Source organism: Lacerta agilis, chromosome 15 (genome assembly GCF_009819535.1).
Source record: "Lacerta agilis isolate rLacAgi1 chromosome 15, rLacAgi1.pri, whole genome shotgun sequence".
NCBI lineage: Eukaryota > Metazoa > Chordata > Lepidosauria > Squamata > Lacertidae > Lacerta > Lacerta agilis.
This window is the reverse complement of record NC_046326.1, coordinates 21,753,209-21,780,042: the sequence shown is the minus strand read 5'-3', so window position 1 is coordinate 21,780,042 and position 26,834 is coordinate 21,753,209. Positions and strand designations below refer to the sequence as shown.

The following is a 26,834-nucleotide window of genomic DNA, read 5'->3' as shown; positions in this document are numbered from 1 at the left end:
TATACTCCTATTGATGCAGCCCAGAATTGCATTGGCTTTTTTAGCTGCTGCATCACACTGTTGACTCATGTCAAGTTTGTGGTCTACCAAGACTCCTAGATCCTTTTCACATGTACTGCTCTCAAGCCAGGTGTCACCTATCCTGTATTTGTGCCTTTCATTTTTTTGCCCAAGTGTAATACTTTACATTTCTCCTTGTTAAAATTCATCTTGTTTGCTTTGGCCCAGTTGTCTAATCTGTTAAGGTCATTTTGAAGTGTGATCCTGTCCTCTGGGGTATTAGCCACCCCTCCCAATTTCGTGTCATCTGCAAACTTGATCAGGATGCCCTCAAGCCCATCATCCAAGTCATTGATGAAGATGTTGAATAAGACTGGGCCCAAGACAGAACCCTGTGGCACCCCACTAGTCACTTCTCTCCAGGATGAAGAAGAGCCATTGATGAGCACCCTTTGGGTTCGGTCAGTCAGCCAGTTACAAATCCACTGAATGGTAGCATTGTCTAGCCCACATTTTACCAGCTTCTTTACAAGAATATCATGGGGCACCTTGTCAAACGCTTTGCTGAAATCAAGATAGGCTATATCCACAGCATTCCCTTCATCTACCAGGCTTGTAATAATTGCAATTAATTCATCAATCGCCTTCTAAACCTCTGTTTCAATATGATTCACACATAAGATACTTAAAGACACAGTGAAAAACAACATATCGATTTAAAACAAGACTTAAAACTCTAACAAGTAGACCCTTGTGGTACAGACGCATTTATCCAGCTGGGGGGAAATGTATTCAGCTGTTTCCGGAAAGTGCAGATACTGTTTGATTGTAATAATAAAGGTATTAGTTTTTTTAATAAAAAAAATTAAACAGCTATTTAAGGCAACTTAAACTGATGGAATACGTGCAGCTTTCAGACTTAACTTATAGGAGAACAAGAAGAATGCAAGTTTAAAGAAGACTGGAAAATGTTTACTGAATATATAGGTGAAATTTGTGTTTATTTAAAAACACTGGTAACATTAAGATAAATTCAACAGTGTAAATAAGTTTTGATGGATGTAACAATGGATTCCTGAATTGTTTAGTTCATGTAAAATATGCAGGGATGTATGGTGTGCAATATGAACCACGGAAGGAGAAGAAGGGAAGTCGTTGATTTAAGGTTGTTTAAATGAATATTTTGAAATGTAATTTAGAAAATTTAATAAAAATTATTTTTAAAAAACCACAGCTACTTAATCTGAAGAATCTGAAGAAGTGTGCATGCACATGAAAGCTCATACCAATAACAAATTTAGTTGGTCTCTAAGGTGCTACTGGAAGGAATTTTGTTGTTGTTGTTTTTCGACTATGGCAGACCAACACGACTACCTACCTGTAACTACAGCTACTTAAAACATTCAAAAAATAATTTAAATCAACGATAAGTTAAAGACCAGATTAAAACACATTTTACATGTCTGGACAGGCTTGCCAAAACAACGATGTTTTTAGCAGGGGCTGAAAAGAGTAGCGTGAAGGCACCTGCCTGGTATCAACAGGCAGGGAGTTCCACAGTTTCCCCATCTCTGCCCAAACCAGCCAGGGCTCCAGATACTGGAAGCACCAGAAAGGACTTTTTCAGTTCTGACCCTAACACTGTGTAACTGCCCTAAAGGGATGATGCACTGTTTCCTTTTAAACGGCTGGCCAAGACCAACACGTTTCACAAGGCATCCAACAATTGATTCATATCGACTGTGATGGCCTGGGAGTCAGACTCTGATGCTGAACCTGAGGGATCCCAGCCTGCACGGGATTCCCCGCCTCCAGAACCAGCTGAGCCGGGGCCAGGGCTTGAGCCTGAAGGATCCCCACCTGTGCTGGATCCCCAGGTGCAGGCATCAGCAGAGTCTGCTCTGGCTCCTGATGGGAGGGAGGACCCATTGCCTGCAGGTGCTCCACTCCCAGCCTCTTCAGAGGAAGCTGAGGCAGCCCCTGGGTCCAGTAACCCACCATCCTCTCCTGAGCTACAGAGGCTCAGGGCAGAGAGGCGAAGGGAGTTAAGTGTCTGCAGGAGGAGTGCTCGCCTCCAGGCCCGGAGGAGAGGCGAGTCTCCGGAGGATCGGGACCGCCCTAAGCATAGGGCCAGATAAAAGCCAGCCAGACCCAGCCCAAGTTGCGTGAGCAACTTAGTTGCAAGCGTGTGCTCAACCTGCAACCTTGTGCCTGAACCTGCCTTGGACCTTGATCTGCTCCCTGCCTCGCTCCCTGCCGGATTGACCTCCTTTGGACCCCTAGACCCAGGACTGGACTTGGACCTCGCTTCATGGACAAACCCTTGGGGCCAGCACAGTTTGCTCACGCCACACCCGCACTCCCCCTTCGCTGGGGTGCGTTCGGGAGGAACTAGTAGCCATGGCTGACCAGGCGGCTGCGCTGGTGGCATTGGCCCAGGAGAACCAGGCCTTGACCCACACCGTGCAGCAGCTAAGCAATGTGGTTACGGCGCTTCAGCAGCGTTTGGATGCCTTACTGGCTCCTGGGGCCGCCGCCCCAGCTCCTGGCAAGTACCCAGTGGCCCTGCCAGAGAAATTTGATGGGTCCCCAGCCAGCTTTCCCATGTTTCTCGCCCAGGCCAAGCTGTATATTCAGGGGCGAGCTCGGGATTTCCCTGACGATCGCACTAAGGTGCACTTCCTGATCAGCTTGCTGAAGGACCAGGCGGCCAAGTGGGCGTTGCCGCTGCTCCGGCAAGACTCCCCCTTGCTGACAGACTATACGGGGTTTTGCAATCATCTGGAAACCACGTTCGCCAACCCTCAGAAGGGGAGTCAAGCCAATCGGGCAATTCGGCGGTTGAAACAGGGCAAGTCCACAGTGGCCACCTATGCCACGGAATTTCGGCTGCTGGCGCAGGACTTGACCTGGAACGACTCTGCCCTGCGGGACCAGTATCTCGAGGGACTTTCAGACGAGATACTGGATCAGCTGGCCACGTTGGATCACCCTGCCACACTGGATGCCCTCATCCAACGGAGTCTGCAGATAGACGATCGGTTGGAGGACCGTCGCCAGGCCCGGGGCCGCCGGCACTCCGGGCTCCCGGCGCCGGTGCTTCCCTGCAGTTCCGTGGCCAGAGCTGAGTCATTGGAGGAGCCGATGCAGCTCGGGGCAGCGCGGCCTCGCCTCTCCCCCTCGGAAAAGACTCAGCGTCGGGAGGGGAACCTGTGTCTCTACTGCGGTGGGAGTGGACACTATGCCCGAACCTGCCCTGAGAAACGCCAGCCGCAGGGAAAACGGCCAACCCCAGTAGCCGATGGCCCAGGCTACCTGGGGTCCCAAGCATCGCATGATGGGCCCTCACCAGTGGAATTGCAACACCTCATGATACCGGTGCGTCTATACCCCCCCGGTGGGCCCTGGATTCTCACCCACGCTCTGGTGGATTCGGGGGCAACCCGCTCCTATATGGACTCTGCCTTCGCCACTCAGCATCAGGTGCCGCTTCAGAACAAGCCGGAACCAGTACAGGTGGAGGCAATTGACGGACGGCTCCTACGCTCGGGCGCTGTTACTCGGGAGACCCAGCCCTTGGTCCTGTGCTACCAGCAGCACCGGGAGGTGCGAACCCTGGACATTGCCACCATGCCCCGGTTTCCCCTGGTGCTTGGGATGGACTGGCTGGAGTCGCACAATGTTCAGATCGACTGGGTCAATCGGACTGTACGCTTCCCAGACCCGGGTTCCCATGCTCAGTCCGAGTTAGTAGCAGCTGCCCCCATGGGTCAGGCTTTGTCAACACTCCCTGCTGTGTACCAGGACTATTTAGACGTGTTCGAGGAACAGGGAGCAGACAAGCTGCCGCCTCATCGGTCCTTCGACTGCGGCATAGACCTACAGCCTGGGGCGCCCCTGCCTGTGAGCCGCTTATATTCTCTTTCGGAGCCAGAGCGTGAAGCCTTGCAGGACTTCCTTCGCAAGAACCTGGAACGCGGGTTCATTAGACCCTCTACCTCACCCACTGCCGCTCCTGTACTCTTCGTTAAGAAGAAGTGTGGGGAGCTTCGCCTCTGCCATGACTACCGGGCCCTGAATAAGATCACCATCCCAGACCGGTACCCCTTGCCCCTTATTGCAGAATTGCTGGAGCGGGTGCAGGGGGCGCAGATGTTCACCAAACTGGACCTCCGAGGGGCCTACAACCTGATTCGGATCCGTGCCGGGGACGAGTGGAAGACTGCATTCGGGACCCGGTATGGGCAGTTTGAATACCTGGTTATGCCGTTCGGATTATGCAACGCGCCCGCCGTGTTTCAACGGTACATCAACCACGTGTTCCAGGACTTGCTAGACAAATACGTGGTGGTGTACCTAGATGATATTCTGGTTTATTCCCGTGACCCAGCCCGTCACGAGAGTCATGTTCGGTCCGTGTTGCAGCGCTTGCGGGAGCACCGCCTGTACGCCAAGCTCAGCAAGTGCGAGTTCCACCAGCGGTCAGTAGACTTCCTTGGACACCGACTCTCCCCTGACGGGGTGCAGATGGACCCTGGGAAGGTGGCTGCGGTTCGAGAGTGGGCAGCGCCCCGGAACCGCAAGGACTTACAGCGGTTCCTAGGGTTCGCCAACTATTACCGGACCTTCATTGCAGATTATGCTCATCGCACCACCCCATTAACCCGACTGCTGCGCCCCAAGACGCCCTTCTCCTGGGATGAGGAGGCTGAAGTGGCATTTCAGGGGTTGAAAGCCTGTTTCCAGAGGGCGCCGATTTTACAGCATCCTGATCCCTCTCGTCCCTTCGTGGTGGAGACTGATGCCTCCAGTACGGCTCTCGGTGCCATCCTGTCTCAGCAACACGGACCCGATGCGCCACTGTTACCCTGCGCTTTCTACTCCCGGCAGCTCCTTCCGGCGGAGCGTAACTATACCGTGTGGGAGCGGGAACTACTGGCCATCAAGGTGGCCTTTGAGGTCTGGCGCCATCATCTTGAGGGGGCACGACACCCGGTGGAAGTGAGAACGGACCACCGGAATCTGGAGTACCTCCAGACCACCCGCAAGTTGAACCAAAGGCAGATCCGGTGGGCGCTGTTTTTCTCCCGGTTCCAGTTCCGGATCCGCTACATCCCTAGCTCCCAAAACCGGAAAGCGGATGCCCTGTCCCGGAAACCTGAGGACGTCGCAGACACTGTACAGCAGGCAGTACCGACGACTATCTTACCACCAGCCGCATTCCTGGCCACTCAGGAGGCCAAACCGCTGCAGGCTCAGGTGCGAGAACAGCAACGGGTCGACGCTTGGGCACAGGAACGGCTCCGGGAACTGTCTGATGGGTCATGCCCTCGATATCCGGGGCTGGCCCTGCACCAGGGCCTACTGCTGCACCAGGGTCGTCTATACATCCCACCAGGACCATTGCGGGCTGAGGTTCTCCAGATGTCCCATGATGCCCCAGCAGCAGGGCACTTTGGGCGGTACCGGACCACCCATCTGGTAAGCCGGGAGTTCTGGTGGCCCCGCCTGAAGGCTGATGTGGCACGCTATGTTGCTGGTTGCGATGTCTGCCGGCGGGCCAAGGGTCCTACCGGGCGACCCCCCGGTCTGCTCCAGCCATTACCAGTCCCACCGCGTCCCTGGCACACGGTCTCGCTGGACTTTGTGGTGGACTTGCCCCCATCTCGTCACTGTACCTGCCTCCTGGTTTTCACGGACCATTTCACTAAGATGGTGCACTGTGCCCCCTGCCCGTCCATACCCACAGCTAAGGAAACGGCTCAACTGTACTTGCAGCACATCTTCCGCCTGCATGGCCTGCCCGAGCGTGTGGTTTCTGACCGCGGCGTCCAGTTCACATCCCACTTCTGGCGAGCCCTGCACCAGACCCTTGGGACGGAGGTCTGTCTATCTTCGGCCCACCACCCGCAGACCGATGGCCAGACGGAACGGGCAAATGCGGTGCTGGAGCAGTACCTCCGGTGTTACTGCAGTTTCCAGCAGGATGACTGGGTCGATCACTTGCCATTGGCGGAGTTCGCCTACAACAATGCAGTGAACGCCTCCACCCAGCAGACCCCGTTCCAGGCCTCCTACGGCTACCATCCTCGTTTGTTCCCGGACGTGCTGCCAGCTTCCGCGGTCCCCGCAGTGACAGACTGGCTTCAGGAGCTTCAGTCCCAGCAACAATTATTGATGGAGCAACTGCGCCAGGCCAAGGACGCATACAAGGCCCAGGCTGACCGACATCGTCAGGAGGGGCCAGAACTCCATGTTGGCGATCGGGTGTGGCTCTCTACCCGTCACCTGCATCCTTCTCGGCCCTCACGAAAGCTGGATGCACGGTTTGCCGGCCCATTCACCATCACTGCGCAGGTGTCGCCGGTGGCGTTTCGCCTCCAGTTACCTCCATCGCTCAAGGTTCACCCAGTGTTCCACCGGTCCCTACTTAGTCCAGTCGCCCCGCCCGACGAGTTCCACCCAGACAATCCACGACCGCAGCCAGTTTTGGTTGAGGGGGAGCCTGAGTACGAGGTGGAGCGCATTCTCGACTCACGATACCGCAGGGGGAAGCTCCAATACCTCATCGACTGGAAGGGGTATGGGCCTGAGGATCGTTCATGGGAACCAGCGGAAAACGTCCACGCACCTGCCTGCCTCCGTGATTTCCATGCAGCTTACCCCAGCAAGCCTGGTCCGGCCCCTCGGTTGAGGGGGGGGCCTGGGAGGGGGGATGGTGTGATGGCCTGGGAGTCAGACTCTGATGCTGAACCTGAGGGATCCCAGCCTGCACGGGATTCCCCGCCTCCAGAACCAGCTGAGCCGGGGCCAGGGCTTGAGCCTGAAGGATCCCCACCTGTGCTGGATCCCCAGGTGCAGGCATCAGCAGAGTCTGCTCTGGCTCCTGATGGGAGGGAGGACCCATTGCCTGCAGGTGCTCCACTCCCAGCCTCTTCAGAGGAAGCTGAGGCAGCCCCTGGGTCCAGTAACCCACCATCCTCTCCTGAGCTACAGAGGCTCAGGGCAGAGAGGCGAAGGGAGTTAAGTGTCTGCAGGAGGAGTGCTCGCCTCCAGGCCCGGAGGAGAGGCGAGTCTCCGGAGGATCGGGACCGCCCTAAGCATAGGGCCAGATAAAAGCCAGCCAGACCCAGCCCAAGTTGCGTGAGCAACTTAGTTGCAAGCGTGTGCTCAACCTGCAACCTTGTGCCTGAACCTGCCTTGGACCTTGATCTGCTCCCTGCCTCGCTCCCTGCCGGATTGACCTCCTTTGGACCCCTAGACCCAGGACTGGACTTGGACCTCGCTTCATGGACAAACCCTTGGGGCCAGCACATCGACTGTTCTTGGGGGGAATAGCTGGCTGCCATTTTGATGAAGCGCTGTGGGTTTTCTTTCTGCTGTCAATTTATGCTGCATGGTTTTATATCCCATATCGAATGTTAAGTCATCGCTTGTTACCTTGCGGGTGTTTTAAAACACAGGCCGGAAGGATTCAAATGTTTTCGCACATGGAAACAAACAAAGATAAGCTTAGAAGCTGGTCACTTTTGCCTTTCCATTGTACAGGTGAGGATTTTCTTTTCATAGGAACCTCAAGCAGGAGCTGAGCACAAGAGTCCTCTCCCCTCCTGCCTTTTCCAGCAACTGGCGCTCAGAAACATGTGTGACAGGGAGGCAGAGAAAGCCATCATGCTTAGCCCCTGGTGCCAGGCTTGGAAGATGCTTGCATGACAGTCTTCATCTGTATTAGTTTTTTGTTTTTTTTTAAAGACGTTTTTATGGTTTTAGTATTTGTTTGCCACCCTGGGCCCCTGTGAAACGAAGGGCAGGAGATATTTTAATCACAAATAAATCATAGAATCTTAAGAGTTGGAAGGGACCCAAGGGTCATCTAGTCCAACCCCCTGCAATGCAGGAATCTCAAATAAAGCATCCATGACAGATGGCCATCCAACCTCTGCTTTAAAACCTCCAAGGAAGGAGACTCCACCACCTCTCGTGGGAGTCTGTTCCACTGTTGAATAGCACTTACAGTCAGAAAGTTTTCCCCAAATATTTAGTCAGAATCTCCGTTCTTGTAACTTGAAGCCATTGGTTCGAGCCTGACCCTCCAGAGCAGGAGAAAACAAGCATGTTCCCTCTTCCATGTGACAGCACTTAAGATATTTGAAGATGGCTATCAAATCTCCTCTCAGTCTTCTCTTTTCCAGGCTAAACACACCCAGCTCCTTCAAGAGCTCCTCGTAAGGTTTAGTTTGCTTTCACTCATGCTAAACCAGTCTTTCAAATGCACCGGCTTCTCCCCCCACACACACACACACATACATACCCCATGACCAAAACCTTAATTTTCATCCTGTCCTCTGTTCCTATAAATATTTGCAACCCCAAACAAAACAGCTTATTACAAGCCATGTCATATAGTCCATCCAGGGTCATCCATTGCTTCCTTCTCCTTCTATCCATACACCTCTCATCAACGATGCAAGTCATATATATCTTCCCATGTACAGGTGAAACTCGAAAAATTAGAATATCATGGAAAGGTTCGTTTCTTTCAGTAATTCAACTTAAAAGGAGAAACTAATATATGAGATAGACTCATGACATGCAAAGTGAGATATGTCAAGCCTTTATTTGTTATAATTGTGACGATTATGGCGTACAGCTGGTGAGAACCCCAAATTATCAACTTTGGGGTTTTCATCAGCTGTGCGCCATAATCATCACAATTATAACAAATAAAGGCTTGACATATCTCGCTTTGCATGTCATGAGTCTATCTCACATATTAAACTCCAGTAGCTAATGAAAACAATTGCTTACATAAATGGACTTTTCCACGATGTTCTAATTTTTCTCGTTTCTCCTGTATATTAAAAATGTAAGGCTGTCATCACGCAGTCCCCCACTGGAGGTTTTGTAGTGCCACATCACAATCAGTGGGGCTGGCAAGCAGCGCAGGCTGAGGTGGCAGCCCTGTGTGCGTGCGTGCATGTCACATATATTTCGACAGTGTGATAGACAGCACTCGGGAGCTTGCAACACAATGACACCTCAACACCCACCCTGATATTTATACTTAGCTCCCAGAAGATTCATCCTGCCGGAGGTGTTTTCAAGCATTCATTCAGCTGTTAATTAATCACCTGTTCGTGACTCAGACAATGTGGTTGGACTCAGTTGCCCCAGGAACAGCTTTCCTTAATGGAGCCGCCCTTAAGAAGTAAACAGGAGTTGGAAGCAGGTGTTTTGCTGCTGGTAACATTAAACCTGAACTGAGCTCGGCATGCAGCAGAAAGATTTGTTCTGCTCAGCCTCTCTCATCTCTACAATTTGTAGGAAGGCCCCCAATACAAAACCAGTTTCTTTCATACGGGAGATATGAACCCCAGCACTTCTCTTCCCAGTTTTATTCCAATTGGGGAGCAGGGGACACATTCAGGCAGGTGGGTTTGACACTAATCCCAAATGCTCGGAGCAGACAACAGGCTATCTTGCTGCCATGCCAGCATCCCAGCTACTCCTCTTTGTACAGAGATCATGGCAAACTGATTTAGAATACTCAGCCCTTCTGCAATGCTTCGGAATTGAGAGCATTTCACGTAAACTGTTTCAGCAACCCTTAACCACAATTGTGTAAGGCAGGCCAGTTTTATTCACATTGCCAGTTGATGCTGAGAGAGTTATGTGTGGCTTTGCGAGTTCGTCACACCAGAGGGATTGCTCAGTCGGTAGAGGACGAGACTTTTAATCTCAAGGTTGTGGGTTCGAGCTCTACATTGGGTAAAAGATTCCTGCACTGCAGGGGGTTGGACCGATGATCCCTTCCAACTCTACCATCCTATCATTCTATGATGCGAATTTCAGCATCTAAACCCAAAACACGACCCTCTCTTTCAATATACAGTGCATGAAGTTCTGTCAAGGGTGGAGAACCTTTTCCCACTGGAGGGTCACATTTGTTTTCATTTATTTGTGGTTACATTTTTATCCCACCTTTCCTCCATGGTGTCCATGGTTCCCCTCCTCTCCCTTTTTACCCTCACAACCACCCTGAGAGGCAGGTTACGGTGAGAGGCTGTGAGTGGCCCAAACTCACCCCATGAACTTTGTGGCCCAGTGGGGATTTGAACCCTGGTCTCCCAGGTTCGGGGACTCACTCCAGCCAAGCCAAAGCACTCGAGGAAGGTGCAGACAGAGTCAGTGAGGAGGGCAGCCTACTGAGGGGTACGGCCTGAGAATAGTCCTAGGGGTCAGAGAGAGAAGCCTGGGGAGCCATGTTTGGTCCTGAGGTTCCCCCCAGCCCACCCCCAGTGTATGCGGTGCAATGAGGCAAATGCGTTTTCGCAAAGAAGCAGCTTCAGCCGAAAGGGTTGGAACAGATTTGAAGATGTGGACACAAGGAAGTTTCAGATCTCCTTCAGGTTTCGAGGAGGGAATTGCCGCATGTGCCTTTCACAAAACCACAACGTGAATCTGGCGCCGCCGAATCATGCAATAGGACTGAGTAAGGAAACTGGAAGCAGGAGAGAACGACGACAAGCAGCAGAAAGCCACAACACACCAGCCTTTTCGAACTCGAGAACCACCTTCACAATCCCAAACCCAATAAACGGCTTCACTGGATTTACTTATTTTTTCTTTTTTGTGATGAGTCAATAAAATCTGGGCTTCCTGGCTTCTCCCCCCCCCCCCGGACCACAATGCCCAAATTTATGTCTTAATCCCCATCATGTTGAGGAGGCCGGGTTTATTTGAGTCATAAAACTCTGAAAGGCTGACTTGTAAATAGCTATTTCCCCTGTAATGAATCAGGCCTGGCAGAACAAAATGAGGTGGACAGAGCACGAGGCTCCAGAATGAACTGTACTGCTTCACAGGGCAACGGGGAAGGATCTGTCAATTTTGGCACATCAAAAAATGGCCTGGGGTTGGTTTATTTCTTACTGGCAGGGAGTTTTGCTACCTGGAGAAGCAGCTGCAAGCAGTGCAGTCCTTTCACCCATGTTGTGACACTGTTTTATCGTTCCATCTCTGTGGATTGTTTCTATGTACACTGCTTAGAAATGCAAATAGTTAAGTGGTGTGTGTGTGTGTGAAATAAATAAATGCCATCTAGATTAAGGTGTTGGAGGAGACTCTTGAGAGTCCCATGGACTGCAAGAAGATCAAACCTATCCATCCTTAAAGAAATAAGCCCTGAGTGCTCACTGGAAGGGCAGATCCTGAAGTTGAGGCTCCAGTACTTTGGCCACCTCATGAGAAGAGAAGACTCCCTAGAAAAGACCCTGATGCTGGGAAAGATGGAGGGCACAAGGAGAAGGAGATGACAGAGGATGAGATGGTTGGACAGTGTTCTCGAAGCGACTGGCATGAGTTTGGCCAAACTGCGGGAGGCAGTGGAAGATAGGCGTGCCTGGCGTGCTCTGGTCCATGGGATCACGAAGAGTCGGAAACGACTGAACGACTGAACAACAACAACAGATTAATGCGGTAACATTACTGAAAGGAAAGGCTGCAGTTCAACAGTAAAGCACACTCCTCACATGCAAATGGTCCCTGGTCCCTTGCATCTCTAGTTAAGTCTGAAAAAGACTTCTGCATGGAATCCTGGACAGCCGCTGCTTGTCAGTATAGACCAGGGTTTCCCAAACTTGGCTCTCTAGCTGCTTTTGGACTACAACTCCCATCATTCTAGCAGGACCAGTGGTCAGGGGTGATGGGAAATGTAGTCCAAAAACTGCTGTAGGCCCAAGTTTGGGAAACCCTGGAATACTGTCCCTAGATGGACCCAATGGTCTGCCTAGGGGTGCATTCAGACATAGGGATTATTGTGTCACTTTTCCCTATTATAATGCTAGTGCTTCTGTCACATTTTCTAGTGTTCCTTTCACACTGCGGCACCTGTTGCCTTATGGAACTGTGGCCTTTCACAATGAATTTCATTCACATCAGTGGACATGGTGTGATACAACAATGGAAGCCACTGGACAACATCGCTACTCCCCCCTCCCCCCCCCCCCCCGGTTTCTTCACATGCCTGCTTCTGTCCCCCTATGAAAACAGCAGGGAACATCTATATGGCAGAATACCCCATCAAATTTCATCACTGACATTTTCTGGGTTAAGGGGGCTGCAAACTGATTTCTTTTCTGGAACCAAGTAACACAGAAATGAGCACCGAATGTGTGCTATGTACAGTTAGTTTTCTGCATGTGGATTTTACGTTGTGAGAAAGCTCAAATATAGCAGTTAGGGAAACGGAATGGAATAAACTGCTGTGTGTGAATGTAGCCTTGGTTGAAGGCAGTTTTCCAGGCTTCTAACCTCACAGGGCTGTAAGCCCATCTGCACAAACCAGAAGCTTGTTTTGGAATTACCGTCCGTAGCCAGTTCCACCAGACTAGCAGAACAGAATTAATCCACATGCTGCCCGAAGTCTAAATGCTGGGGGGGAAATACGCCGTTGCGTAACAAATCCACCCTGGATCTGAACGGCTGAGCTGCAGCTTCCCTCTTTTTGTTCTAAGGAGAAGGGGGCGGGGAGGCAGAACAGAAACATTGCCTGAATGCCGTTCCATAAAACCAACCTTAGTGAAACTTCACCTGCGAGGTTCCAGCGTGAAAGCAACTATTTCAAGGCAAGAGCTATGTTACACCCTCTCTCCTCTCTCCAGCGAGGCCTTAATGTGCATTAGGAGGAGATTTGGGGGCGGGGAGGATAACCATACGTCAACAGACACAAAAAGGCCATTCTCATTGTTCTGCCAACCTCCGGCAAGAGACAGAACCCAGAGCGGAGATGTGCCGGTCGCTTCACCCTCATCGGTATGGTACAAGCATTGCAGGACGGACTGTGGGATCTAGAATTGGCTGGTTCTTCTTCATCCTCCTATTGAGAACAGTTCCTTCACCCCCTTGTCTAGGGTTGCCAGGTCTGCTTCCAAAAAAATAGTGGACAAGCGGGGGCTGGGGTGTTAAATTAAATTAAATTATATATTTTCTTACAAACATTTTAAAATGTATTAAAACACCATTTCGTCATAAAGCTTTTGAATAAAGAATGTCCACTATTTTGTGGGAAAAAAATAGTGAACATAATGTGAAAAAGTGGACCGTCCACTCAAATAGTGGACACCTGGCAACCCTACCCTTGTCAAGTGATTTGCATTAGCAAATCATGTTACATCTGTAGCAACGTACACTTAAGGCTAACTAAGATTGCTCTAAGATTGCAGCCTTTCCCCACAGGTGGAGAGGGTCTTTCAGGGTTACCTAGAACCCCCTTTAATGCCCTTTCAGTGCTGGCACAACTCCCTAATCCCCATGGAGGGGAGGGGACTCCTATCCGTCCTAGCCCCCGTGGCCAATTCTCAGGAACGTTAGGAATTATAACCCTACAACTTCTGAGGGGCCAGCAACTCCCCACCCCTGCCACACTGCAACGAATCCTAAGTCTGTACAACTGCAATAACTGCATATTCTTGCCCTGATTTGCATTGTGATTAATACCCAGTCTTTTCCCCAGACTGGGACTCAAGGCAGCGTACACTAATTAAGATGTCACCGATAAAACACAAAAAGCTAAAAGCCTATAAACTCTAAAAGAACAAAAATGTCACTACTGAAGCCCTTTCCTTTAAAAAGGAATACAGCAGCCTTCACCTGTCGGCAGAAGCACAACAAGAAGGGAGCCAGTCTAGCTTCTCTAGGCAGGGACTTTCAAAGTCTGGGTGCAACCACCAAGAAGGCGCTCTCCCAACATCCCCACCAAGAGTGCCCTAAAGATCTCAGAGCCTGGGCAAGTTTGTAGTGGAGAATACAGCCTTGCAGATAGCCAGGGCCTAAGTTGTATCCCAGTCTCTATCTCCTTTCCCTTTCTCTGTGGTGTACCTAGCATCCGGTTCTAGGTTAGGGATCACTAACGATGGCAAAGAAATTAAAGTGTGTGGGGTTGTTGTTGTTTTTGCATTTTAATGAGAAACGAGCATATTTACACTTCTCTGTCCAATAAACAAGCGGAAACACTTTCACTGTCATAGAATCATAGAATCATAGAGTTGGAAGAGACCACAAGGGCCATCCAGTCCAACCCCCTGCTAAGCAGGAAACACCATCAAAGCATTCCTGACAGATGGCTGTCAAGCCTCTGCTTAAAGACCTCCAAAGAAGGAGACTCCACCACACTCCTTGGTAGCAAATTCCACTGCCGAACAGCTCTCACTGTCAGGAAGTTCTTCCTAATGTTTAGGTGGAATCTTCTTTCTTGTAGTTTGAATCCATTGCTCCGTGTCCGCTTCTCTGGAGCAGCAGAAAACAACCTTTCACCCTCCTCTATATGACATCCTTTTATATATTTGAACATGGCTATCATATCACCCCTTAACCTTCTCTTCTCCAGGCTAAACATACCCAGCTCCCTAAGCCGTTCCTCATAAGGCATTGTTTCTAGGCCTTTGACCATTTTGGTTGCCCTCTTCTGGACACGTTCCAGCTTGTCAGTATCCTTCTTGAACTGTGGTGCCCAGAACTGGACACAGTATTCCAGGTGAGGTCTGACCAGAGTAGAATATAGTGGTACTATTACTTCCCTTGATCTTAAATCTTGATCTTGATGCAGCCCAGAATTGCATTGGCTTTTTTAGCTGCTCCATCACACTGTTGACTCATGTCAAGTTTGTGGTCTACCAAGACTCCTAGATCCTTTTCACATGTACTGTCCTCAAAATTTGCATTCCCGTGAATTTTGTTATTCTACCAACCAATGTGTAAACAAATGCATATGTTAGGGGGAAGTGTGCAAAAAAGGGGGATAGAGATAGTAACATACAAACATATGTTACGACTGCTCATTCTTTGCAAAGTGCTGCAGACGTGGAAGATGATGCTTTTCATCCATGCTAAAATGATCTCCCGCCCGCCGGCCCCTGCTGAGTCACCACTAAACTTCTTTTGAATAGCTTGAATTGTTTTAAATTACTCTTATTTGCACCATGTCTTTGGTAAGCCGCCCTGGGGATCTTAAACCTTAAGAGGCGAGGTACAAAAGATTACAAATAAATATCAAAATCTGCTTTCAAATCACAGTTCCCGAAGCCTTAGCCTTAACCACAGTTTGTTCAGCCCAAAGCAAGTGCAATGCTAAACAGTTATGCATAAACAACAGGATTGCATTCACATGAGAGATGGAAAGGATGAAAACTACAGGTGAGCAACCTGTTCCCAGTCTCTCGATCACAATCTGCAGATCAAGAACACTATGTCCGACTCTGCACTGGGTCACTGAGTTCTAAATACATAATAAAGAATAGAATTCTTAGTCTTTTGAGTTGCCAAAAGACTCTTTGTTGTTTTTGCTAGAACGGACTAGCACAGCTACCCCTCTAGACATAAACAGATAGGTTGAAACCTAGGTCACAATCAGATGGAGATAAACCTGACCGAGACCCTCTTAAGAATATTAAGGGTGGGTGGGCAGGGGAAGGACTAGACCATGTGAAAAATGAACACGATATTTTAGCGGCAGTTCATTCACTTTCGGCTTTGTTTTCTCGTTATAAAAAAGCATGCCTAGCGATTCCATTGTTGCACCTATAACCTAGGTTCAAGGTGCCATTTAGCTCCTAGCTTTGGTATCTCAGTTTTTACACTGCGTGGGACTTACACTTATTGTAAGGAAGGCATATCGGCAGGTAAAACAGCACAGATCTCATCTGAAAATTCCAGTGTTTCAGGTAGCAGAACCAAGCAAGTATTTAATTATCTTTCATTCATGGGGGGGTTTAAATTGAGTTTATTTAGCCAAAACTAAGCTAAATACAATACAAAACACAAAACACTTATAGCAATAGGTCCAGTGCACTATACAGGATCCATCACAACCTCCTCAATGATTAACAAGTTCCAGGGATCGTGTCACATACATGAAAGTTGCCAAATACCCACGACTGGCATTGTTGTGTGTTTGCCTGGTACATATGTACTAAAGCTCTGCCAGGTGGCGTAAAATTATTGTGGTTTCTCTTTTCCCTGCACAAACCGGGTTTTACGTGTACCAGTAATTTGTTCTGCTATTACTAAACTCCAAATCCTTCTATACCATGCAAGTGAGTTTAGGGAATCCAGAAATTTCCGCCGTTGAGGGATGGTTTGTCTAGCCACAGTCCTTAGACTTGATATCCTTATGTCCCGTAAACAAAGAAATCAAAAATAATTCTGGAGTAAATTCAATATTATCACCTGTAATGTTAATTAGTTCCTTATGTACATCAGACTGAAGCCTTCATATTGGGGTCTATTCCCATCAGAAGCGGTAGTAGGTGCTTTCAGTGCTGCACACCCTCCTGTAGCTAGGGCTAATCGTGGAGGTCAAGTGAGCCAATTGCACAGATATTAGGGTTGTCATACTAAATAAAAAAAAGCTCAACAACTTTGCCTCCCCAAAACTTTTCTGTCCGAATTTTCACTTTTTGAAATATGGCAACCCTAACAGGTATCCTATATAATTGGTGTATGATTTTTAGTGCAATCTCTTTAATTTTAGCAAAAACTGTCTTCACGTGGTTAAAGGTAAAGGTAAAGGGACCCCTGACCATTAGATCCAGTCGTGTCCGACTCTGGGGTTGCGGTGCTCATCTCGCGTTAGTGGCTGAGGGAGCCGGTGTACAGCTTCCGGGTCATGTGGCCAGCATGACAAAGCCGCTCCTGGCAAACCAGAGCAGCGCACGGAAACACCGTTTACCTTCCCACCGGAGGGGTACCTATTTATCTACTTGCACTTTGACGTGCTTTCAAACTGCTAGGTGGGCAGGAGCTGGGACCGAGCAACGGGAGCTCACCCCGTCGCGGGGATTCGAACCGCTGACCTTCTGATCAGCAAGCCTTAGGCTCTGTGGTTTAACCCATAGCCCCACCACATTTGTCTCAATTTTGTCTTCAAGTACCGTACATAACCCAGATCTTTCTCCCATGTTTTTCACACCAGAAAGCGGTCCAGTTTGGATGTTTTCATAAAAAATAAAACAATCCCTTTTCCCACTCAGACGTTGCAATAATGCTAGATGCAGCATAGAGGTGTATGGGGCTGGGGTCACAGGGGCCAAAACCCGTTACTATTTCAGCTGCAGGGTCCAAATCTCCAGTGTACTTTCAGCATGAAAGGAGGTGAGTCAACCACCGAGGATTGGCTCCTGAGGTCACTGGAGAAGGCGTGCAGGAAGAACAATGAGGAGTTCTGTGCTCCAAAGCTAAGCATTTGCAAACAAGGTGCTTCATTTTCAAGAGAATGGTGCTCAGGTCCTGTTGTGTACAACGGAATTTCAAGGAAAACACAACTTAAGTCACTCCAAAAGAAGAGACTGGAACACTCCAAATCCAATTGTCCATGTACATGCACAGAAAATAGATCTAGCCAAAAGACGACACATAGAAATTTGCATTGATTGTTGTAATGCATCCCTAATTATTATTCTTGTGTCACCTTAGAAGGTTAGAATAAAAAAAATCATAGAATTGAAGAGCTGGAAAGGGCCTTGAGGATCATCTAGTCCAGAAATATGCAGCTACAGTATCCCATTTGGGGATCGAACCAGCAACCTTGGCGTTATCGGCACCATGCTTTAACAAACTGAGCTATCCTGTTGTATAATCACAGAAGGGTATGTGGCTGTGACTATCATGGAGGGATCCTGCACTTCTTAATTTGCCACTACTCCACTACGATGCAGGATCACGAATGGGGGTGCGGTTTATTCCTTTGGAAGGGAAGTACAGTCGTACCTCGGAAGTCGAACAGAATCCGTTCTGGAAGTCCGTTCGACTTCCAAAACGTTTGGAAACCAAAACGCGGCTTCTGATTGGCTTCAGGAAGTTCCTGCAGCCAATTGGAAGCTGAGGAAGCCGCATTGGACATTCAGGTTCCAAAGAACATTCGCAAACCGGAACAATCACTTCCGGGGCTGCAGTGTTCGGGAGCCAAAGTATTTGACTTGCAAGGTGTTCAGGATCTAAGGTACAACTGTAATGCAGCAGGCAGGGAGAATAAAAGTCTGGGACTTTCAGAGAAAAAATGATTTCTTCCTTATTCTGCCATTTTGGTCAAGATAGGCCTATCTCTATTCCATCACCACCTCCCTGGTGGGACAACAGAAACACTTTCAACTTGCAAACAACAGATGGAGATGAAATGTTTAGCTATTTTGGGAGTCAGATGCACAGAGATAAAGATGGGAAAGGAACTGAACTTCTGCCTGCTTTTTGTAGGATCCAGCTGCCCATCCCAACCGCTGCCAACTTACTGGGTGGCCGTGAGCCAAGACTTCACCTCTCAAGCCTCAGTTTCCTGATCTGCATAATTAAAATAATAATTCACTCCTGCAGGGCTGGAGCAGTAATGAGATGGTGATGTAGGGTTATAAGGAACTAATTCTGTGCAATAACTAATTTTTTAACAGTTGCAATGGGGGGCATTATCTAAACTAAGCAAAAGTTAATGTTTATAGAGCTTTCCCCCTTAATCAAGCCGTTTTTATGAGATGCCAAACAGATCCTGCTATGAAGAAAATTGAATACTAGGAGGTTAAGGTCTGATTGTTCTTGGAAAAGGCCCATGGCTGACAAGCCAGCAAATTGGGTTAAAATTAACTATGGTTCATGGCAAACACAAAAATCCATTTTCACTACGCTCACGAAGCTGGCTTCACAAACCACTTTAAATGTTGTTGCTGTTGTTGTTTTTAAAAAAGCAAAACAGGCCCAAGCTATTTTCTTCCCTCAGTCTAAAACCACAAATAATCTATACAGGATTGTTGTTGTATCCAATGCCAGTCATTCTCAAAGTAGACCCCTTGATTAATGGACACGACCAAGCTAGGTTCATTAATTTCAACCTGTCTGCTTCAAGAATTCAGCTGAATGCAAGCCTTGCTCTGCAAAGACTAGAGCAGCTCACAATAACTGAAGCACAAAATAAAGGTTTGAACAAACAAATTCACATCCACACATTTGAACCACATTTAATGCACATTTACCCCCCTCCACTCCCCAAGAATTTTGGGAACCGTAGTTTACCCTTAACAGAGCTTCAATTGCCAGCACTCTCAATAAACTACAGCTTTCCCACCAGCTTTCCTCTTAAAAACCCAGGCCTAGAAGATTCCTGGGCCATGTGCTCTGTCCAGATAAGTTAAAGGTGGAATCCGATTCATCTGCCAAGAGCTCCCTACATCTCAATTGTGGGATCACTGCGGGAGAATGTCTCTCTCAAGTTCCAAAGATCTCAGGAGGGAACACACCACAGTGACTTGGGAGCAGAGCTTTTAAAAATATTATCTGTTGTCTTTTCTGTGTTATTCGTTAGCTGTTTTTATTATTGTTGTGTATTAAGCAATAACACAGTCAAGATGTTTAATATAGAGTATTGTGTTGTATTACAGACCTTATTTGAATGTACAAGTTACAGCAGGAACGGCAATCATTTGCTGATTCAGGGAGCAGGATTTGGATCCTCTGCCGGATTGGTTTCCACGGGAGGGAATCCGTGCCATTGGTTCCCGCCAAAATGTACCTTCTCCCTACTAGATGACTGTTTTTATATAAACCCCAGTTTTCTCCATTCCTGTGCTGGTTTTTCCCTGTTTCCGAAATAAAGAGATGTTGTACCTGATTCTCGCCTCCAGTTATTAACGACACTACAATTATATTTTGGACACTGCGCTGAGACACGTGTGGAAGGTGATTAAATACTTCTACTAAAAATAGCAAGACTAAGACAGGAAGTTAAACTATGGAACTCACTCCCACAAGAGGCAGTGACGGCCACCAACTTGGATGGATTTAAAGGTGGTTCAGGCAAATTCATGGAGGACAAGGCTATCAAGGGCTACTAGCCAGGATGGTTGGAGGCAGGAACGACTCAGAATACGAACTGCTGGAAGCCACAGGAGGGTAGAGTGCTCTTGTGCTCGGATCCTGATTTGCAGGTTTCCTACAGGCATCTGGTTAGCCACTGTGAGAACAGGATGCTAGACTAGATGGGTCACTGGCCTCATCCTGCAGGCTCTTCTTATTTTCTTATTCCAAATTGAAATTCCACATTCCCAGAGCGGTTTAACAACCAATCCCTCTTGCCAGGGAACTGCAGATCTACAAGGGGAATAAGGGCCTCCTAACAACCGCTCGGCACCCACAACAAACTACAGTTCCCAAGGTCCTTTTGAGAAAATCTTGACAGTTTAAAGTGCTATGATGCTGCTTTAAATGAATAGTGCAGGTGGGCCCCAAAACATAACCATGATGAGTGAGGATAAGCAAGAATCCTGTTTGATCTTGGAAAGCTATTAGTATTTCAGTGCAAACTCCCTTCATCCAAATAGCCCCAGGGGCACAGAGGAAAACACTTGGATATCCAGACAGCTGATGCAACACAACACATTGTTGACACAAGGTTACAATGACATATTCAGCCTGGCCATGAAATTTAGATAACCAGAACACTTCTGGGGATAACTGGGTTTTTTGTTTTTTAAAAAAAATACCCATCAGTGTCGCTAAAAGGAGAAATCGTAATGCAGGGAGCTGTAATGAGCTTTTGTTTTTCTTTGGGTTTTAAACGGCTGCCATTGTGTCTGCTTTTATTTGTGGGGTGGGAGGTAAATAAAAGCCATGTGACACGTAATAACTGTGGGAAGTTATCTGCCTGAAAGTAAATCCTCGTACAGATAAGCTTTCGATTTCTGCTAGCAGAACGGGGTGTGTAGGTCTGAGCGGAGAACAAAGAAATACAGAGGGCACAGGCAGGGGCCTGGCGACCCACCATTCTAAATACAGGAGGCTATGGGAAGGGCTGTGGCTCAGCAGCGGAACATCTGCTTCCTGGTTTGATCCCCATCGTCTCTAGGTAGAGCTACAGGAGAACCTTGTCCAAAATCCTGGACAGCTGCTGCCAGTCAGTGATGGCAGTAGGCTACTACTGAGGTAGGTGGATCCACCTCAGTGGATCCAGTACTGGATGATAGGTAGGTCCATCCAGTGGATCTATTTTGGGAGGGGCCACAGCTCAGTGGCAGAGCATCTGCTTTGCCTGCAGAAGGCCCCAGGTTCAATCCACAGCATTTCCAGTTAGGACTGGGATTGTGCCCTGTTTGAAAGTCATGACCAGGTACAAGGAATCTTTGGCTCTCCCAACGTTTCTGAACTACAACTCCCATCATCCCTCCACATCAGCCACGGTTGCTGGAGCTGATGGGAGTTGCAGTTCAGCAAAATCTGGAGGAGATGTAGGCAAATTCATGGTGTGCTAAATGGACTAAGGCAGCTTCTTCCCATGTTCCTAGTTATCCAGCCACCCTACTTCTTGATTTTGCTGCCTACCTGGGACTGTAAAAATGGTAGGTGCGATTGTGAAGCCTCTAGCAAGCTGGATCCCCAAGGCTCTTGGACAATGCTGATCTTGCAGGGAGAAATAGTGCTTCAAGAGTGCCAGTCTTGGACAATCAGTGGAGGGGGCTCATGCCTGCTCCCCCACTCACTGTCACCCTGAACTGACCTTGTCTTTGTAGCCTGATGAGGGTCTGGGGTGGGTCGTCAAATACACCATGGTTAAGGAAGTGTGCTAGATTCACACAGAATGCCAAGCCATAGTTCAAGCAAGCCAAGGTCTGCAAGCCAACAGCAACAAACTATGGATTTAAGCTACGCTTTGTTGCCAATAAACAAAGCACAGTTAAGCCACTGGGAAAGGTTCGCACATAATGCTAAGCCATTGTTTAATAAACCATGGTTCAGTATACTGTGATGACAACCCTGGCTTACAATTCAAGATCCCATGGGAAGGCTTAACTGTGGTTTGTTTATTGGCAACAAAGCACAGTTTAAATCCATAGTTTGTTGCTGTTGGCTTGCAAACCTTGGTTTACGCAGAAGAAGAAAAATCAGAGTGCTTTACAACAATCATCTATAAAACTACACAATTTTTTTTAAAAAAAACATATAATGATTTAAAATCAGAAAATTCATATAATGATTTAAAATCAGATTGGGATTGGGACTGTTCTGTATTCCACCATCATCTGTGTCACAGTTGGTGGGAATATGGGAGAGGGCTTTTTCCACTGAAATGCCCCTGTGGAACTCCCTGCCCCAGGAGATTTCGCTAAGTGGCATTTAAAACGACAAGTGAAAACTTCTCTGTTGCAGAGCATCTTTGGCCTAAATACCTTCTGAACCGCTATCCCCTCTGCTATTGGAAGTGAGTTGTTGCTGTCCTTTTAATCTGGCTACATTTCCCTATCTTTTACAGGGCTACTTTAAAAATAAAATATGCAAAGAAAACAGGAACCCCCAAAAGGAAGTGAAAGCAGAAGCAAAAACTGAAACCATTCGATTGCTGTAGGCAAATGAAATAAGGTAGCATAAGAAAGAGAAGAGGTAGCACCTATATATTTTGAATCAGTTTTCTGAATTTCTCCGAAAAAGTCCAGCAGGGGTTGAAATGCGTTGGATCAATAAACCTCTTTACAGTCTACTCTATAGTTCACAGTGGGGGGTCACTTCTTCCAGTTTCTGTGTGAAACTAGGTGCAAAGAAGGAATATAAATGCAAACTAGTCCAACATGTGGACGCACACAATAAACAAAAGGCCAAATTTATTTAATGGGGAGAGCCAAATAAGCACAATTTGGATAAAGTCTGGCAACGCCTTTAAGGAAGCATAACTGTGCTCTGAATGCTCCTTTTCTGTATCGCCTAAAAATAGTGGTTGCCATTTCTGAAAACGGATCCGGCAGCCTGTTAGAAATGCAAGTAACTCTTTGATTTCAGCACGGATAAGAACAGTCTTTCCACAAGGATGTTCAAACTCTTCTCCTTTCTACAACAAAGTCCAACACCCTCCCTCCCTCCCATTGGGACTAAAACGAAATGTGAATCCTCAATTCACTGGGTGGGACGGGACTACACGTTCCTCCAATACAAGGCCGGAGACAACATTTTTTTTCTGACGGATGGCCAACTTCCCTTCTCGACAATCTTCCATGGGCCACCCCCCAGTGGTGGTAGGTGGGGCTGGAAGCAAAAGTGGGCGGAGCAAAAAATTGTAAAATTTGCCTTTTACAGTGGGGTAGTTTACACACACACACACACACACACACACACACACACACACATTCCCCTTCCCTTCTGCCCTTCCAGCAGGCAAGCAAGAGGCATGTTCAGAGTTCAAGGACAAAGTCCAGCCAGGCAAGAAGCCTCTAGGAAGGGGCAAAGCAAGGTGACTGATGGCTGTGGACGGATGTGGAGAGTCCAGGGGGCCAGATGGAGAGGTTTGGAGGACCATATTAGGGCCTCAGGGCTGGAGGTTCCCCACCCATGCTCTGCTCTGGCTGTTTTTAACAGGCCATACAGAATAGGGTGAGGCACCAGCCAGCAAACCATGGCTCCACCAATTGAGGTATAGCAGTTGCAGAATCAGGCACAGACTTGAGAGATCAGGGATCAAAATCCCACTCGGCTGCGAAACTCACTGGGTGACCTTGGAGGCTGCTCCTCACTGTCTTTCAGCCTGACCTACCATGCAGGGTTGTCGTGTAATAAAGAAATTATAGGCTTTTTAACCTCATTTCCCGGAACAGCAAGACAGGCCTTCAGAACTCAGCTGCTCAGTACCATTTCCGTGTCTTTTTCGTGAGACAGACAGACAGAGAGAGAGAATATCATAGAATTGTAGAGTTGCAAGGGACCCCCAAGGGTCATCTAGTCCAACCCCCTGTAAGGCAGGAATCCCATGCTGTGTTAACGATGCAGAAGAGGAGGTTAAGGAGCCCCTTGGCTCCATCTCAGCTTGGGTGGAGGTTCCAAGGCATAGAACCGTGTGTTTTTAGGGGACAGGCCATAGGTCAGAGGCAGATCATCTGCTTTGCTTGCAGAAGGTCCCAGGATCAGGACTGGGAGGAAGGCCTGCCTGAAGTCCCAGAGAGCTGTTGCCAATCAGTGTAGACAATAATGAGCTAGATGGGCACAACAGTCTGACACGGTGTTAGGCAGCTTCCCATGTGAAAGGGCCCTAGCTCAGTGGTAGAACATCTGCCTTGCATGCAGAAGGTTCCAGGTTCAATCCTCGCCATCTCCAGTTATGTTCTCAAGCCGCAAACCCTGAACAGCTGCTGCCTGTTAGTGCTGAGCTAGGTGGATCCACTGTCAGACATGAAATAAGGCAGCTTCCTATGTTCTTGTGTGCATGATTTGGAGTGGGGCAGGGGGTTAAGCTTCTATCAGTGTTTCCCAAACCTGGGTCTCCAGCTGTTTTTGGACTACAATTCACATCACCCCTGACGACTGGTCCTGCGAGTTAGGGATGATGGGAGTTGTAGTCCAACAATAGCTGCAGACTATTTGGTACCCCAGAAACTTATCACAACTCTCGGGCCTAAAGTGATCAAACATGCAACCTGCACCTGTTTATTATCAGGTACGCAACTTGATGCATTTGAGAGATTTCATGTTCAGAGGAATGTGGTATTATCCTCTTACACACCTTCCCCTGTGGAAAATCATTCAAAGAGGGTCTTTTTATTTATTTAAAGTATTTTATCCTGTTCTTCAGCTGGGGGAGGGAGGTTCCTAGAACAGCTTACCAATGTCAGTGATAATACTGTCCCCACCCTCAGGGCTTACAACCAAAAACGCAACACAAATGGAAAAGGGATTTGGAGGGAAGAGGAAAAAGGGAAACTCAAAAGCAAAAAAAAAGACTTGTTTTCTCCGAAAGGACTCAGTATGAGATGCCTGCTGCCATCCCAGGTTTGCAAACAGGAAAACAATAAGATGTTTGAACAATCAGAATCCAGAAATTGCTACCCCAGGGCTTTTTTCTCCTGAAGTAACTTCCCCCCTGCTTACATGCAGAACCAACAGCAAGGTGTTTCAGACCCACTCCTGAGACAACTGTCTTAAGTTAAGTCACAGGTGTGTTTCTCTTGTTCCCAGGGGGAATGTGCCAATTAAGCTGCACCAGAACTTAAGATGAGAATTAAACCTCTAGTTTGGATGGATCTCAGAAAGAGTATGACAAAAGGGTGAAAGGCAAGGTAAACAGCTGCTCGCCTATGGCGAGGAAGAACTGCCATCAGGTGACCATGAAAGGAGGTCTTGCAAAAGTTGGATATATTTCTTTCTTTCCTTCCATTGACCATAAACAAACAAAAAGGGCTATATCACAATGCTGGACTAGTTAACCAATTTGCAATAGCTAACCTGAGTTGCACCAATTCCTTGCCATTTTTTTCCAGAGCAAAAAAACAGGAAAGGAAAAACGACAGTGGCGACCTGAATACCAGTCTGACGCTTTTAAACTTTTGGGAGGGAAGTTGCAAGATGAGCAAAAAAATAAAAATAAAAATGACAGTGTGGTCCAAGGTTGCCCAAAACTGGCCTCCTGCCCGAGCAGCGGCTGAGAAGCTGCTGCAGCGCTCCGTTCCCCGCACTGCATTGTTTGCATCTGACACGGAACGATCCCAAAGAAGAAATATTTACAGTTCGATTCCCACCAGTTACGCGTGTGATACAACAACCAACCAACCAACCAACCTTGCAACTGAACCTGCGAGTCACCTGAGTCGCAAACCTCCCCCCCACCACCACCACCAAAAAAAAAAAAAAGCCAAGAGAGAGATCGCCTAAGAGACAGGAAGCGCTGAGCCCCTGATCCATTTGGGGAGGGGGATGCGGAGTATGATGGTGGGGGGAGGAAGAGGCAGGGCAAACTGAAGGGCGCCCACTACCCAATTTAAAACCGCGCGTGACTCAAAGGCGGCGGTGAACGAAGGAACACTGGACTGAGAACTGCGTGCATTCCAACCAGACAGCGCCGCGCAAAGTGGGGGGGGGGGGCATAACAAAAGCTCCTTTTGCAAAGAGGGGAGTGGAGTGGATGATGTTGCAAAGAAACCGCAAGGACCTGGAAGCAGAGCGCGCGCCCCCTCCCCGGTCCAAATTCCGCGCGATGCTGGCTGGCTTGTTTGCCAAATCGGGGGGAGCCTTGCGAGACAAGGCGATGGAGGGGTGCCAGAAGGTGGCCTCAAAGGTGCCCGCTCACCTGTCCGTACACCTTCATGGACTCTTGCTGCTGGGCAGCGGCGGCGCTCCGCTTGCTCCGCAGCATCTCACCCGGCGTCTGCTGCCTGACTGTGCCATCGGGACTCCTCGCCCGCAGCACCTCGAAGCCTCGGTCCTGGGCTCGGGATGTGGAAGCGGAGTGCAACCGCAAGGTCTTGCCGGCGGACTCGGCCGGCCGGAGGCTGCTGGCGGAGAGGAGGAGGAGGAGGAGGAGGAAAGTGAGACGCGGCGGCATCGCCAGCCGGGCGGCCGTTTCCCGGAGCGAAGAGCGCGGCTCCCCGGCGCGGCTTCTCCCTGTCGCCATGTTCGCTGCCTCGGCGCTCCGCCGGCTTGGCGAGCTGCAAAGTGGGGCGCCGCCGCCAGGACAGAATGTGCAATAGGATTGCAAAGCCGGGAAACCCGGTGGCGGCGGGGAGGGGGGTGGCGAGGGAGCAACAGCAGCGAGCAGATTCAGGCCAGCTGCAGGCAGCTCGGCTCCGGCGCGCGCCAAGGGCCCGGGGCTGCACGCGCTGCTTCCCGGGGCATTGCAACCCTTCCTTGCCTTTTGCGCGGTGCGGGGTAGAGCAGCGAGCGCGTGCGTAGCGAAATTATTCCCCGGGGGTGTTGTTGTTGTTTGTATTTGCATTCGCAGCCTCTGGCTTGCACCAGCCGGCCACGGTGTGCGGGTGCAAGTCACGTGTCATCCCCCACCCCCACAAAACGCACGCACGCTTTTCTCCGTAATCTTCTTTGCCTGCTCC

The 26,834-nt window shown here is 48.8% G+C and overlaps 1 protein-coding gene across 2 annotated transcripts in view; it reads right to left on the bottom strand.

Annotated features, from left to right (window-relative positions):
- SORL1 (sortilin related receptor 1) overlaps positions 1-26,242 on the bottom strand; it is a 117,319-nt gene extending 91,077 nt beyond the window's left edge. The window contains exon 1 of one of the 2 annotated variants that reach the window (XM_033171434.1): positions 26,075-26,242. In XM_033171434.1, the coding sequence (XP_033027325.1) occupies positions 26,075-26,140 (66 nt within the window). In that variant the 5' untranslated portion in view covers positions 26,141-26,242. The remainder of the gene's footprint in view (positions 1-26,074) is intronic. The other variant, XM_033171433.1, reaches the window with a different exon arrangement.
- Positions 26,243-26,834: the final 592 nt, after the last annotated feature.